At 42.9% G+C, this 16,290-nt stretch overlaps 1 protein-coding gene across 1 annotated transcript in view; it reads right to left on the minus strand.

Moving 5' to 3' along the window:
- Positions 1-16,290, minus strand: part of c1d (C1D nuclear receptor corepressor) — a 37,977-nt gene that overhangs the window by 12,403 nt on the left and 9,284 nt on the right. The window contains exons 2-3 of the mRNA XM_085981623.1: positions 5,046-5,112; positions 4,884-4,939 (exon numbers count right to left, since the gene is read on the minus strand). Coding sequence (XP_085837749.1) covers positions 4,884-4,939; positions 5,046-5,112 — 123 coding nt within the window. The remainder of the gene's footprint in view (positions 1-4,883; positions 4,940-5,045; positions 5,113-16,290) is intronic.

Genomic DNA, 16,290 nt, shown 5'->3' on the forward strand with positions numbered 1-16,290 from the left:
CGCAGCCTCCCCCGCGCACGCGTTCGACCTCTGAACCTCTTCGTTCAGAGGAACGGAAGTGCCGTTTTCCCACGCATGCGCAGTGCATGCAAGAAATCGGCACTTCCATCGGGCCTACAGGTGAGTACCCCGTGCGTACTCACCCGTGGAGACCCGAAGTTCTGGGCCAAGAGTTCAACAATTTCAGATCACAACCTCTGCCCCCATTTTTTCCAGCCAGCAGCTGTTGCTGATGATTCTGCTATTCCCATTTTCAGTTCCTCTAGACCCATCTTTTCTCCCTTTACTAGTCCCATTACCACCTGCTTTTGCCTTGTACTATCATCCCTTTTGTTATTTAATCTTTCCTGCCTTCCACCCTATCACAGACCTTCCCTTTTGTTCTTTCTTGCCCTCCCTGCTTTCCCTGCCTCTGTACTTGCTTAAAACCTGTTGCATCTCATCGAACTGAAACATTAAAACTGTTTCTCTCTCCACAGATGCTGCCTGCTGAGTACTTCCAGCATTTTCTGTTTTTATTTGTGGTCTTAATTGATTTCAGTTGTATGTAGCTGCAATTATTTTGATTTTTTTTTGGAGCAGGAGCCTTAAAGGGGGTGGGCCAGATTGGCAGCTAAACATCCCAACTACACCAAGGGAGATCATCTGGTATAAAACTGATTGGAGTACTCCTAGGCAAGATGACTTTGACAGGCACACTCAACAAATAAAATACCAATAGACTCCCCAACTTTTTCACCCAACACAAAATAGGTTCTGTTCAACTAGGGTACTAACTAGGAGTCATTTCTTGATGGGTTCAGAAGACATTGTAAAACCATGATGCCCAAGCTGTGCATAACTGGCATGTAAACAAAACATGAACCCAATACTGAAAAATCATCCCTAGCTACAGACTACAGAATGTGTTTCAAAAGAGACAGAGACATTAACCTGGGGGAGGGAAAGGACATAGACGTTAGCCATAGTTTGAGTTCAAAATCATCCCATTATCCCCAACAGCAGGTATCATGGCAGACACTGGTCACTGTGCTCCTGGTTAATAATCAAAAACATGCACTCTGAGGAATTAATGTCTGAGACATGATCACTGCCATCTTGAATCACAATTTATAGCCGATTAACAGGATGTAACTCAAATAAATCTAGTTGGGACTGTTATGAAGCCAAATGTTGTAACATTCAAATTATTCCAGCAACTCAGGATTACTTCTATAACCCAAAAGGCAATAGTTGAACACTCTTAGCCAGAACATCATTTACCATGTACTTAATTATACCTTCTGACTGCAAGGAACCGATGCTTCTAGCAGAAAAGGTCATCCTGAACACTGATTCATGAAATGGTCATTAAAGCAGCATTAATGTAGTGTTTTTTCTTGAAAGGCAGTACAATTTATTACACCTACTTTTGCATAGTCTATCATGTAACATGCAAGTTCAGAATTCAGGTACGTTAAGAACTGATGCATAGAACAAAAATCTTTTTAAAGGTGCAATCACCTGAAAATGAGGTCCAACTGATACACAGTACTTTATACCAGTGTTTGGTGAATATTACTTGTGAAGTCCTCCTCTTCCTTTGCCCAGAGTCATTTTATTAAGAAAAGATGAAAATGAAAAAAATAAAGACTCCTAATCCCTTACAGGTATTTATTTCCCACAATGCTGCTTGTAGTAAGACACGACATCATTATAAACAGATTTAAAACTACTCAAAATCTATTTTGTGCAATGATATTTACTGAGCCACACAGAATTGCTAATTCAAACATAATCCAAGAAGGGATAACACTGACTTTGCTACATACAAGCCTCACTGAAATCTGCTCACTTCACCCATTGGATGAAATCAGACTCATTTGGCTGAAAAGCTGCCAAGTGATGGTAAGCAATTTTCAAGTATCTAAATTTGGCAGGCTACAATCTTCCATCTGGTGGCAGCAACAGATCAGAGAACAAAACTATTTAGACTTTAGTAGTGACAGAAAAGCCAAAGATTTTCAGTTTTCCTGCCTCATCTAATATGTAATAGGCCATGAAAAAACATTTCAGGTCATCAAATTTTACATTTGGAGAATGTGGTCCCACTAGAGAGCTCTCTTGTGGGGAGATGGGATGAAAACACACATTATAAAAACTGTATTTTTTAGGTGCCAGTCTTGGCTCAGTGGTAGCACTCTTGCCTCGGAATCAGAAGGTTGTCGGTTCAAGCCCCATTCCAGAGACTTGAGCACAGACTAGGCTGACACTTGTGACACTTCAGTGCAGGGAGCACTGCACTGTCGGATGGGCCGTCTTTCAGATTAAACTAATTAAACCTGTGTGCCCTCTCAGCTGGATGTACAAGATCACATGCACTATCTGAAGAGGAGCAGGGTAGTTATTCGGTGTCCTGGTCAATATTTATCCATTAAACACAGTATCTGGTCATTTATCTTATTGCTCTTGGTGGGAGCTTGCTGTGCAGGTTCTCTGCCCCGTTTCCCTGCATTACAACATCAACTACACTTCAAAGATAATTCATTGGCTGTAAAGCACTTTGGGATGTCTCGAGATCATAAAAGGCACTATATAAATACAAGTCATTTATTCTTCCTTTAAATGCACATTTTATTTATTTTCCCCAATTTTTCATTTTACAGTTTAATTTCCATTTATATATCTATCTTCAGAAAAAACACAGAAAAGTGGCAGCACTACTTGTTTTAAACAAATATAAAGTTGCAGCAGAAATATTAAGACAGATTGAAAGACAGGATGTAACAGAGGGAGGACTTAGTAATGGTTCTCAGCGTAGCCACTTTGGCATTCCTTTTGTGTTCACTGCACAGATTGTGCACATATTTTCACAGTAATAATATTTGCTCAAGTTTGAGAACATACCTGTGATAGCATAACTTCACTCTCTTATCTGAAAGCAGATTGTTGGGAGTCGTACTAGGGAGAGGTAGAAGCTCGGAGTCATACTTGACACCGCTGCCTCGTGATATCATGAGAAATATCCAGGGAGATGCTCTCTCCATCACGTTTACTCTCAGTTAAAAGTTTGAGTAACTGAAGTTAAAGGGCTTAACAGAAACATATACCTACAGTGTCCTAGCTACAAAATAATAATACAGGAAACTTTGGTTTATCCGGAGGTTGTATGCCCGGAAACCTCGATCTAACAGCAGAAATCAGCAGCCGTTTTGTTAGGGGAAGAAAAAAAACCTAGCATTTTTTTATTTTTTTATTATAAAAACAGTCAGGCTGTGGAAAGCATCTCTGTAGCTTAGCAACAGCTTCAGAGGCGCTTCCAAGGTACGGGCCGAGCGTTTATAAGCTGTTGCTAAGCAACAGTGTTTGTTGTCAGATACGGAGATGAAAACCTCCGTATCCTTCAACATTAGCGCTGGTCTATCCGGAAGTTTTGATCTAACGGCACCAGCTCGGTCCCGTCGGTGCCGGATATCATGAAGTTTCCTGTACTGGCCAAGGAACTTAAAATTCCTTCTAGTATTTAATATTCAAAATCTGTCATAAATGCAGTTCTTAGGATCATATTTTCATATACGAGTTGTACTAGCTCCCATAACTCCTCCCTTTGGGGAGTTAAGCTTATTTTCTACTCCGATTTGCCTGCAACCCAGTCCCATCACTCTAGTCTCCTGGTGCTACACCATGAGTGATTTATGCAGAACTGGAACTTCTCAATGTAGCACATTTGTTTGATTATCTTTTATCCCCCTTGATGATGCACAATGATTTGCTTCAAACTTTTTTTTGTTTTAAAAAATTATCAACCAGATGTCAGGAATCTGAGCAATTAAAAAATAAATACCAATCCAGTTTGTAATCATGGACCTCGCATTGCAGCGGTTTCTAAAAGTATAATGTTTATATAGGATTCACATCAAATTTAAAATAAGACATTTGGGTCATTCTGAACTTTTAAAATAATCACAATTTCTTTCCCTCCCTTCTTGTTAAAATTATAGCTGTTACTTGGTAATAAATGCTGGCCATGCCAGCGACGCCCACATCCCATGAACGAATAAAAAATTTTTTAAAAATACGCACTTCAGACATAAAAGCACAAATGTTCAGTAGAAATCTTCTACTATCAGACGTTCGGAAATTTGTTCCACAGATCTCATAACTCAAAAAAAGTGTCAGACATAAATTACAGTAGATTTCACAAATGGAATAAACTGGTTATGAACTGTGTGCTCATTTGATATGGATGCAAGAGATAAGTTATGAAGGAGATAAAGCAGTGAAAATTACAAGACATTGTGCTTCGAGTATTACTGTAATCAGCTACTACATGTACCTAACACCAAAATGAAATGCATTTTAAAAGATGTAAATTCTCAAGACATTGCATGATACCAACTAGATGAGCTCTTGACACAGCTCATTCTGTGTTCAATCACAAGAGTGTTCCTATTTAATGGAAGAATATAAAAAGTCCAGAAGAATATTTTCAAGTTTTGAAACTTGGGCAGGTAGCCTTCATTTCTTGAATCAGCCTTTAATTAGATTTTACTATGCAACAATTCATTTTGCATATCTACCTTGGAATTTGGAGGGGGCCTTCAGCCACTTTAATCCTAGTCTATGCACCTCCCTGCCTAATTTCCTTTGCCTCTCCTTCCTTTTCAACCAAGCTTTTGAGCGCATCTCCTACCTCTTGTTTGGCAACGGCCCCTTTATTTATTTCTTTTATCACTCTCTCTCCCCGCCCCCCATGTAAAGTGCCTTGGGTGCAATATAGTTTCAAGTTGTTGGTACACTGGAAAGAAAGATTCTGAAGTTCATTTGCAATTATATTTGACAATTCAAGACCACCCAAGTTGTTAAAAACATGACCACGCACACACCACAAGCACATTTCTTACCAATTCCTGTTTGACAGCATGTTCTTTGGGGTTGATTCCTTGTGTGACAAGGTATACTAAGAAGCAAAGAAACAAATTGTTACAATGATGCCTCTATAAAAAAAGGGAAACAAAATAATGTGATAACATTCAGCACACATACAAAAGATCAGGAATACTCACTCCAAAACATAGAATTCAATGCATAAGCAGAGGCTAAATCCAGCTTGGCTTGCTCAAGAGGGTCCAACTGAAAGAAAATAAAAATCATGCAACATCATTTTACATTGAAAATAAAGTTTAGAACTAGAGAGCAACTAGTTTATGGAACATGTTATTTAAACTGCAAAATTCAACTGAGTTTTTTGTGCTAGATTTGAAAAATCTCAAAAAAATAATCTTTTTACATACAATAGGTTCGACATTCTCTTTTACATGTCATTATCTTGCAGTGTGCAAAAATTCTGGTTAGAGTATCAAATGTCCACACTAGTAGAACAAGTGCAAAAAAAATCAAGAGCAGTCACTATAGAATTTCAGATTTGTTCCAAATACAGTGAAATATGCTAAATTAATGCCATGAGGCGTCTAATGCATGGAGCATGAAATTATTCAGCAATCAGTAGCTTGTGGAAAAACCTAATTTAAGGGTGCGAAATAGCTTGAACTCTGCCTTTACGATCTATGAATGTTATGTGGATCCCAAGTTACTACTGTTACTCCATCTTAATAAAACATTTTTCTCACTCAAGCCTGCATGTCAATTCCAAATTTTTAAATAACGATCCTAATTTATACCCTCCTGTCATAACCTATCTTTTTCCAAGTACTGTAATGCTTTTGCTTTCCATTGACAATTTGTTTGAGACTGATAGTAAACAAAGTAGTTCAAATTTAAACGGTAGCGTTTCTAAAGTGTCGTAATGTCATTTCAGGGTTTAGATCACATTTGTAAGTTAGTTGAATTTTTTCCTCATCATTTATGATATTGACTGAACCTGTCCAACAACCTACTTCTCACAACCATGCAAAATTCTACACTCTACACCATCTAAAACACCATGGACAATTTAATGCAGCTCTAAGTAAGCACTGCTAGTGCAGTAATAGCAGCAAGTGAAGAGTGATACAAGGAAGACACCATGGTTATGTTTATAGCTGGGGCTGGTGATGGTCTGCACATGCAAACTCAAACATCTGCAAAGGACACTGATTTCTGGCCACCTCCACTGCAGTAAATGTTCTGATTAGCGGAAACTGAAGTGGAAACAGTTTCTCCACATTTTTTTTTAATTTTTTTTTTTTTATTCGTTCCTGGGGTGTAGGCGTCGCTGGCAAGGCCAGCATTTATAGCCCATTCCTAATTTCCCTCGAGAAGGTGGTGGTGAGCTGCCTTCTTGAAGCATTGCAGTCAGTGTGGTGAAGGTACTCCCACAGTGCTGTTAGGGAGGGAGTTCCAGGATTTTGACCCAGCGACTATGAAGGAACAGCGATATATTTCCAAGTCAGGATGGTGTGCAACTTGGATGGGAACTTGGAGGTGGTGGTGTTCCCACACACCTGCTGCACTTGTCCTTCTAGGTGGTAGAGGTCCTGGGTTTGGGAGATACTGCCGAAGAAGCCTTGGCAAGTTGATGCAGTGCATCTTTTAGATGGTACACACTGCAGCCATGGCGCACCAGTGGTGGAGTGAGTGAATATTTAAGGTGGTGGATGGGGTGCCAATCAAGCAGGCTGCTTTGTCCTGGATAGTGTCGAGCTTCTTGAGTATTGTTGGAGCTGTACTCATCCAGGCAAGTGGAGAGTATTCCATCACACTCCTGACCTGTGCCTTGTACATGGTGGAAAGGCTTTGGGGAGTCAGGAGGTGAGACACTCGCCACAGAATCCCAGCCTCTGACCTGCTCGTGTAGCCACAGAATTAATGTGGCTGGTCCTGTTAAGTTTGTGGTCAATGGTGACCCCCCCAGGATGTTGATGGTAGGGGATTCAGCGATGGTAATGCCGTTGAATGTCATGGGGCGCTGGTTAGACTCTCGCTTGTTGGAGATAGTCATTGCCTGACATTTGTGTGGTGCGAATGTTACTTGCCACTTATCAGACCAAGCCTGAATGTCATCCCGGTCTTGCTGCATTCGGGCATGGACTGCTTCATTATCTGAGGTGTTGCAAATGGAACTGAACACTGTGCAGTCATCAGTGAACATCCCCACTTCTGACCTTATGATGGAGGGAAGGTCGTTGATGAAGCAGCTGAAGATGGTTGGGCCTAGGACACTGCCCCAAAGAACTCCTGAAGAGACGTTCTGGAGCGGAGATGATTGACCGCCAACAACTACAACCATCTTCCTTTGTGCTAGGTAAGATTCCAGCCAGTGGAGAGTCTACCCCCCCCCCCGGATTCCCATTGACTTCAATTTTACTAGCGCTCCTTGATGCCACACTCGGTCAAATACTGCCTTGATATCAAGGGCTGTCACTCTCACCTCACCTCTGGAATTCAGCTCTTTTGTCCATGTTTGGACCAAGGCTGTAATGAGGTCTGGAGCAGAGTGGTCCTGGCGGAACCCGAACTGAGCATTGGTGAGCAGGTTATTGGTGAGCAAGTGCTGCTCGATAGCACTGTTGACGACACCTTCCATCACTTTGCTGATGATTGAGTGTAGACTGATGGGGCAGTAATTGGCCGGATTGGATTTGTCCTGCTTTTTGTGGACATGACATACCTGGGCAGTTTTCCACATTGTCAGGTAGATGCCAGTGTTGTAGCTGTACTGGAACAGCTTGGCTGGCGGCACAGCTAGTTCTGGAGCACAAGTCTTCAGCATGACAGCCGGGAAGTTGTAAGGGCCCATAACCTTTTCTGTATTCAGTGCGCTCAGCCATTTCTTGATATCACGTGGAGTGAATCGAATTTGCTGAAGACTGGCTTCTGTGATGGTGGGAACCTCAGGAGAAGGACAATATGGATCATCCACTTGGCACTTCTGGCTGAAGATGGTTGCAAACGCTTCAGCCTTGTCTTCTGTACTCACGTGCTGGGCTCCGGCATCATTGAAGATGGGGATATTCATGGAACCTTCCTCCTCTTGTTAGTTGTTTAATTGTCCACCACCATTCACGACTGGATGTGGCAGGACTTCAGAGCTTTGACCCAATCCGTTGATTGTGGGATCGCTTAGCTGTGTCTATTGCATGCTGCTTCCCCTGTTTAGCATACATGCAGTCCTGTGTTGCAGCTTTCCCAGTTTGGCACCTCATTTTTAGGTACGCCTGGTGCTACTCCTGGCATGCTCTTCTGCACTCCTCATCCAGCCTATTGAGCCCCTTCATAATTCTAAAGACCTCGATCGGGTCTCTTAATCCTCACTCGAGAGAAAGAAGCCCCAGCCTGCTCAATCTTTCCTGGTAACAATCAATTCTGGTAACAATTTCTGCGCTTTCTCCAGTGCTTCAATATCCTTTTTATAGCATTGAAATCAGAACTGCGTACAGCATTCTAATGAGTGTGGTCTAACCAAAGTTCTTTATAAATTTAACATTACCTCCCTGCTTTTGTATTCTATTTCTCTAGAAATGAACCCCAATACTTTGTTTGCACTTTATGGCGTTGCTGCTTTTAGTGATTTACGTATCTGCATTCCCAAAACGCTTTGCTCCTCTACCCTATTCAGTTTCTTACCTTCCAAGGAATAAGTGTCCCCCTTATTCCTCCTATCAAAATGAACCACCTCGCACTTTGCTATATTGAATTTCATTTGTCATTTATCCACCCACTCTGCAAGCCTATTTATGCCTTCCTGTATTTTGATGCTGTCCTCCATATTATTAGCTACATAATGTAATATCTGCAAATTTTTGACACCATACCTCCAATTCCAGAGTCCAATCATTTTGTATATGGTAAAAAAAGTGGTCCAGCCAATGTTCCCTTTAAGCTGTGCAGCGCTCTGGAGCTCCCACGCAGCCGGCTCACCGGCTTTTAAATACAAAAATCGTGCATGCGCTAAATTTTTGAATGGGGCACAAGGCCAAAAAATTTTTTAAGAGGGAACATTGGTCCCAGCACGGACCCCTGCGGAACACCACTTCCTAATTTCTGCCAGTCCAAGAAACTTCCCTCAACTCCTACCCTCTGTTTTCAAGCCATCTTTCAATGCATTCTGCCATCTGACCCGACTCCACATGAACTTTGTCACAAGACTCTTTATGTGGCACCTTAGCGAAGGCATTCAGAAAGTATTGTCAATACGCTTGAAACTGAGCTGTGGATGCTCAGTCGTCGAGTACATTTAAGACAGAGATTGATAGATTTCTGGATACCAAGGGATATAGGAATAGTGCGAAAAGGTGAAGTTGAGGTAGAAGATCAGCCATGATCTTACTGAATGGTGGAGGGGGCTCGAAGGGCTGAATAATTTTAAAGACCTCTATCGGGTCTCTTAATCCTCACTCCAGTTCCTATGTTCTTAAATAGTTTTTAAAGTACAGTACAGGAAACTTCGCGATATCCGGCACCGACGGGACCGAGCTGGTGCCGTTAGATCAAAACTTCCGGATAGACCAGCGCTAATGTTGAAGGATACGGAGGTTTTCATCTCCGTATCTGACAACACTGTTGCTTAGCAACAGCTTGTAAACACTCGGCCCGTACCTTGGAAGCGTCTCTGAAGCTGTTGCTAAGCTACAGAGATGCTTTCCAGAGCCTGACTTTTTTTTTAAAACAATGCTAGAAGAAAAAAAAACTAAAACGGCTGCTGATTTCTGCCGTTAGATCAGGGTTCCCGGACATACAACCTCCGGATAAACCAAAGTTTCCTGTACTAGGATTTTCTTCTACATAAAAATCTGGCCTCCTATATATTAAGCTATACATGCTGTACTAGTGTGCTGAATATTTTAGTTTGTACTGGCTACAGTACCTTCACATTTTGGGGCGCAAGGTCCATGAAGCCAGCATAGAAGATAAACAATGTAAAAAATAAAAAAAGATATTATGAATTCTGCCACTTGACAGGATTACTGTAATTAATATATTTTTTTGTCCAACTCGATTAAATCAGCAGCGTGATCCTTATTTAGATGGAAACAAATAAGCAAACAGGTTTTGTTAAAGGCAAACAAAGCGGATTAGTTCTAAATCTCCACCTTGAATAACATGCGACTGAGCGCTGCTTTAAATGACAGCTGCCAACTTTACAAGGACAGCAAGTCACAGAATACTTGGGCAGTGAAACATAATCGCTTCTGAAAATAAAACTGCAGCTTGTTCCATGAAAAGCACAATAATACACGAGCCTCCAGCAACATTTCAGAGTTAGACACTAAAGCTTAACTTACACAATGGAGATGTTTATAGAACCTAGATCAAGTGATAAATTGTCAGCAATTAAGCAGCAAACTCACTCTGGAATGTTTCGAGCATGATGACAGACATTTATCAAATCTGAACTATTTTTTCAGCTTAAGCGAGTTAATATTTTTGGATCAACTAAGACCTTGGCTGCAGCTCTACTTGCACATTGACCCAAAAAAATATAATCTTGGAATTTTCCAATTAATACATTGAATGTACTTAGAAAAGCAGTGTTGTAAATCCTAGGTCATCATGAAAAATTGTGAGGCAATGCCCGAGAAAAATATATGCACACTTATTAAAAAATCAGAAACTCAGCCAAATTATGATGCATTAGGATAAAAGCTTAACTTAAATTACAAAGCCAGCAATAATTTTATTTTTTTCCATTAAGTGTTATTGAGTGCCATTTTTATGACCAGGGCTTTTACCCAGGTGCTTCAGCAGTATAATCTCTCCAAGGTTGCATAAAATACTTAGTGTGACTCCCATTACCACAAAATTTATTCTCATAACCATTTGTTACTTTTTATTTTAAGCACATGCACTCGGGGCAAATGCCTGGATTTTTTTCTAACAGAGCAATGCAATGCTACAGCCACAGATTTCCTGTAGCAGAAGCAAGATGGCAGATGAATGCTAAAATGACTTGTCAGGGAAGTTATACTATCAGCATATTACAGACCAGCATACTCATTAATGCTATACTGGGTCACTTTACTGAATTTCGGAAAGATTTGAAAACATCCAGGCCGGGACTCTCCGCCACATTACTACCCAATAGCAAGCGGAGTCACAGCAGGGAATGACGGATAATGCCGACAGCGCTCAGGATTTCTTGCCCTCACCAGAAGCTCCTTCCCCAGCCACCATGTGCAAATGGCAGCAGGAGGCCAGAGTTCCAGCAGGTTTTCTTTGCGTCTGCCCATATTACCACCACTTCCTGGAGCCACTGTGAAGAAGGTGGAGGTAAGCCCCGGGAAGCAATAGTAATGTCCCTGAGCTGCCCCTACACAGGGAGAGAGCTTCCTCTCCCTCCACCCTCAATGATTTACCTGGAGCAGCCCCAGTCTGCCAAAGACGACAAGGATTCAGTTCCAGCTCCATCTATGTGGCATTTTCACCCCTTTAATTATGTCCCTGCTTCTTGTGATGCCAGCATTTCACTCGGGACTGATGGTCGACTCTCATTTAGCACTGGGAATCCTGCCAGGAGCCCATCATGCATCCAAGAGAACTCCCGCCCCTCTAAACTCTGCCCTGAAGAGGATTATCCCAGCCCCAATTTCCAGACAACATTCCACCAATTTACCACTCCACTCCACTTCCCTTACCACTCCAATTTGTTTCTTTATTTACATTTTTAAACTCATTCCTTGTCCAATCCCTGGACACTGCACTACATTTATGATAAAGGGAAGTACATATGCACCACCATAATCATAAATCTAAAGCACACACCAAAGAACAGTCTATGGGCAGGCAACAATGACCAAGAGCTAGAAGTCAGCAAAAAAAGCACAGATTAGGGAATGTCACAACGGGACAAACTAAATGTTGCTGCCCTAGGTATGCTTTTGTCAAAGGTATTTATGGTAATCATAAAAGTAAAAGAACTCCACATATCATTGTGCAATTTCACAAAAAAGCTAAATCTTGCCTTTTACTATCCAGCGAGAATGGATGGGAAGCCTTACAGAATCAGTCTGTCTGTCACAATGCTGACCAATATGCACCATCACTTGAGCCATAGTAAAAGTTTACTTAAACCACTAGAAAGGATTAAAAAGTATCTATACAAATATCTACTATATTTTCAAGACTCACCCTCTCTTCCTCACCCATCATTTGCAGTATTATGTGGCTCTTCTCATCGATCTCGTCAACTTCTTTTCAGGGGGGTGAGAAAGTTTCTCAGTCGATCAATTATATCTTGATGTTTGGGAAGGTTACAACCACAGCTCGCAGCCTCAGCTTCCTATTGACCCAGAGCTGAGCTTCCGACCCCACATCCTCTCCATCACCGACTGCCTATTCCCACCTCCATAATATCGCCCGTCTCCGCCCCCTGCCTCAGCCCATCTGCTGCTGAAATCCTCACTCAGGTTACCTCCAGATTCGACTATTCCAACGCTCTTCTGGCTGGCCTCCCATCTTCCACCCTCCGTAAACTTCAGCTCATCCAAATCTCTGCTGCCCATATCCTGATTCGCACCGTCCAGTTCACCCAGCACCCTTGTGCTCGCTGACCTACATGTTGCCGGATCAGGCAACATCTCAATTTTAAAATTCTCATCCTTGTGTTCAAATCCCTCCATGGCCTAGCCCCTCCCTATCTCTAACCTCCTCCAGCCCTACAACCCTCCGCAATCTCTGCGCTCCACCAATTCTGGCCTCTTACGCATCACCGATTTGGTTCGTCCCCGTTCTCCCCCCCCCCCCCAATTGGTGGCCATGCCTTCAGATGACAAGGCCCTAAGCTCTGGAATTCCCTCACTAACGCCCTCTGCTTCACTACCTCCTTTAAGACACTCCTCTTTGACCAAGCTTTTGGTCATCTGTCATAACATCTCATGTGGCTTGGAGTCAAATTTTGTCTGAAAACACTCCTGTGAAGCTGCTTGGTACATTTATATAGCGCCTTTTAATGTAGTAAAATGTAAGTTGTTTATATAGTGCCTTTCACAGACATCGCAGGGCACTTTACAGAAAGAAACAGCAATACAAGAGATGGCTGGAAACATGTTCAAAAAAGGAGGCTCAGTTGGCAACACTCACCTTAAAGTCAGAGGCTTTGGGTTCAAGCTTCATCCCAGTATTTGAGCACATAATCTAAGTTGAAACTTCAGTGCAATACTGGGGGTGTGCTGCATTGTCAGATGTGCCATTTTTTCAGATGAGACATTAACTAAAGCCCCGGCCAGCCCGTCAGTCAATATAAAATCTTATGACATGTTTTCAAAGAGAAGCAGAGATTTTTCCAGGTGCCCTAGCCTACATTATTTTATCAGCCAACACCAATATCAAAACAGATTGATCATCATCTCATTGCTGTTTATGAGATCTTACTGTGCCCAAATTGGCTGCCAGATTTAGCTACATAGTAACTGCCTGTACTTCAAAGATTCATTGGCTGTGAAGCGCTTGGGGATGTCTGAAGATTGTGAAAGACATGGAAGTTCAATCATATCAAACACCGCAGAGGGTTCAAGGAGGCATAACACACCACGGTAATGGTCACAAGCACAATTGGTGATTTTGACCCACAGTGGTCTCAGTGATGTGGGAAGTCAGATTGCTGGATTCAAACAGGGAAATTGTGGGAGAAGCATGCATGGAATTGATTGGCAATAACACATTTGAGGACTCGAGAAAGGAAATGATTAGATTATGGGGCAGTAATTAGAGAGGGCAAAATGTGAACTTTGAGGAAGAAATGATAGCAGCAGGTTTTAAAGTCACAAAATGCTGGAAATACTCAGCAGGTCAGGTAGCATCTGTGAAATTCCAACATTTTCTGTTTATCGTTAATGTTTTTTTTTATTCGTTCCTAGGATGTGGGCGTCACTGGCAAGGCCAGCATTTATTGCCCATCCCTAAGCGCCCTTACAAAAGTGGTGGTGAGCCGCCTTCTTGAACTGCTGCAGTCCATGTGGTGAAGGTACTCCCACAGTGCGGTTAGGGAGGGAGTTCCAGGATCTTGACCCAGCAACTATGAAGGAACGGCAATATATTTCCAAGTCAGGATAGTGTGTGAATTGGAAGGGAACTTGGAGGTGGTGGCGTTCCCTTGCGCCTGCTGCCCTTGTCCTTCTAGGTGGTAGAGGTCACGGGTTTGGGAGGTGCTGCCGAAGAAGCCTTGGCGAGTTGCTGCAGTGCATCTTGTAGATGGTACACACTGCAGCCACGGTATGCCGGTGGTGGAGGGAGTGAATGTTTGCGGTGGTGGATGGGGTGCCAATCATGCGGGCTGCTTTGTCCTGGATGGTGTCGAGCTTCTTGAGTGTTGTTGGAGCTGCACTCATCCAGGCAAGTGGAGAGTATTCCATCACACTCCTGACTTGTGCTTCGTCGATGGTGGAAAGGCTTTGGGGAGTCAGGAGGTGAGACACTCGCTGCAGAATACCTAGCTTCTGAACTGCTCTTGTAGCCACAGTATTTATGTGGCTGGTCCAGTTAAGTTTCTGGTCAATGGTGACCCCCAGGATGTTGATGGTGGGGGATTCAGTATCCGTCTTCTAGATGTTGAAAGGAATATTAAGTATTGGGATAAAAAAAAGAGAAAATGCTGGAATCGCTCAGCAGGTCAGGCAGCATGTGTGGAGAGAGAAACAGGTTCTGATGAAAGGTCACTGACTTGAATCGTTAACTGTGTCTCTCTCCACAGATGCTACCTGACCTGCTGAGTGTTTTCCCACATTTTCTCTTTTTATTTCAGATTTCTAGTAGAAGTTTTCACTTTTGTATTAATTATTGGGATCTTGCTCAAGTGGAGTGTCAGCCGTGGCTCAGTGGGTAGCACTCTCGCCTGAGTCAGAAGGTTGTGGGTTCCAGTTCCACTCCAGAGACTCAAGCACAAAAATCTAGGCTGACACTCCAGTGCTGTACTGAAGGAGTGCTGCACTGTTGGAGGTGTTGTCTTGCAGATGAGATGTTAAACCGAGGCCCCTCTGCTCTCCAAGGTGGATGTAAAAGAACCTATGGCGCTATTCGAAGAGCAGTGGAGTTATCCCCAGTGTCCTGGCCAATATTTATCCCTCAATCAACATCAGAGGCAAGCGGATAAAGAGCGGCCCGAGAGCGGACCTGAATTAAAGCAGCGAGAGGATAAAGAGCGGCCTGAGAGCAGACCTGAATTAAAGTGGTGGCAGCGACGAGAGGATAAAGAGCGGCCTGAGAGCAGACCTGAATTAAAGCAGCAGCAAGAGGATAAAGAGCGGCCCTGAATTAAAGTGGCGGCAGCGGCAAGAGGGTAAAGAGTGGCCTGAGAGCAGACCTGAATTCAAGTGGCGGCAGCGGCGAGAGGACAAAGAGTGGCCTGAGAGCTGACCTGAACTGAAATGGCGGCAGCGGCGAGAGGATAAAGAGCGGCCTGAGAGCTGACCTAAACTGAAATGGCGGCAGCGGCGAGAGGATAAAGAGCGGCCTGAGAGCAGACCTGAATTAAAGAGGTGACAGCGGCAAGAGAAATAAATAAAGACAGACAGACATGCATTTATATAGCGCCTTTCACGACCACTGGACGTCTCAAAGCGCTTTACAGCTGTTAGAATAAAATTTTGCTGGACAAGATTTTGCTGGAAAAGACACAAACAACAAATTCGCTGACTGGGACTAATTGAATCACTGCACAGTGAGACATGCCACGCTTACGCATGGCTGGGACAAAGTTCGTCTCGTGTCCTGACTGGGACTAATTGGATCACTGAGGACTAACAAGGTTCACTGGTATCCTATCATCGAACTAATCACTTGTATCCTATTATCGAACTAATCACATTCCGCCGGGAACAAGACGGAACGAAGACCTGAAGAGGCAGAATTGGCAACACAAGTGTGTAAACTCCTGACTGGAGGAAAATAACGATATGCGCTAATAAACGAATTGATTGGATGAATGTAAATGATTTAAAACCAACTTCTTGGAATTGTATATAAGCTCGGCACGTACTACAATCGGGGAGAAGGTGCTCTCGCAGACCGCGTGGTTGCAGACTCTTCTCCCAGAGCTCTGTCATTTAATAAAGTTGTCTCTCTTACTCAAAGTCTAGTTTCCGAGGAATCATTTTTCCTACAACACAGCCAATTAAGTACTTTTTGGAGTGTAGTCACTGTTTAATGTGGGAAACACGGCAGTCAATTTGCGCACAGCAAGCTCCCAGAAACAGCAATGTGATAATGACCAGATAATCTGTTTTGTTATGTGGATTGAGGGATAAATATTGGCCAGGACACCGGGGATAACTCACCTGCTCTTCTTCAAATAGTGCCATGGGATCTTTTACATCCACCTGAGAGCGCAGACAGGGCCTCGGTTTAACGTCTCATCCGAAAGAAGACACCTCCAACAGT

Source organism: Somniosus microcephalus, chromosome 3 (assembly GCF_052327205.1).
Source record: "Somniosus microcephalus isolate GS21.2 chromosome 3, FLI_Smic_1.0, whole genome shotgun sequence".
Lineage (NCBI taxonomy): Eukaryota > Metazoa > Chordata > Chondrichthyes > Squaliformes > Somniosidae > Somniosus > Somniosus microcephalus.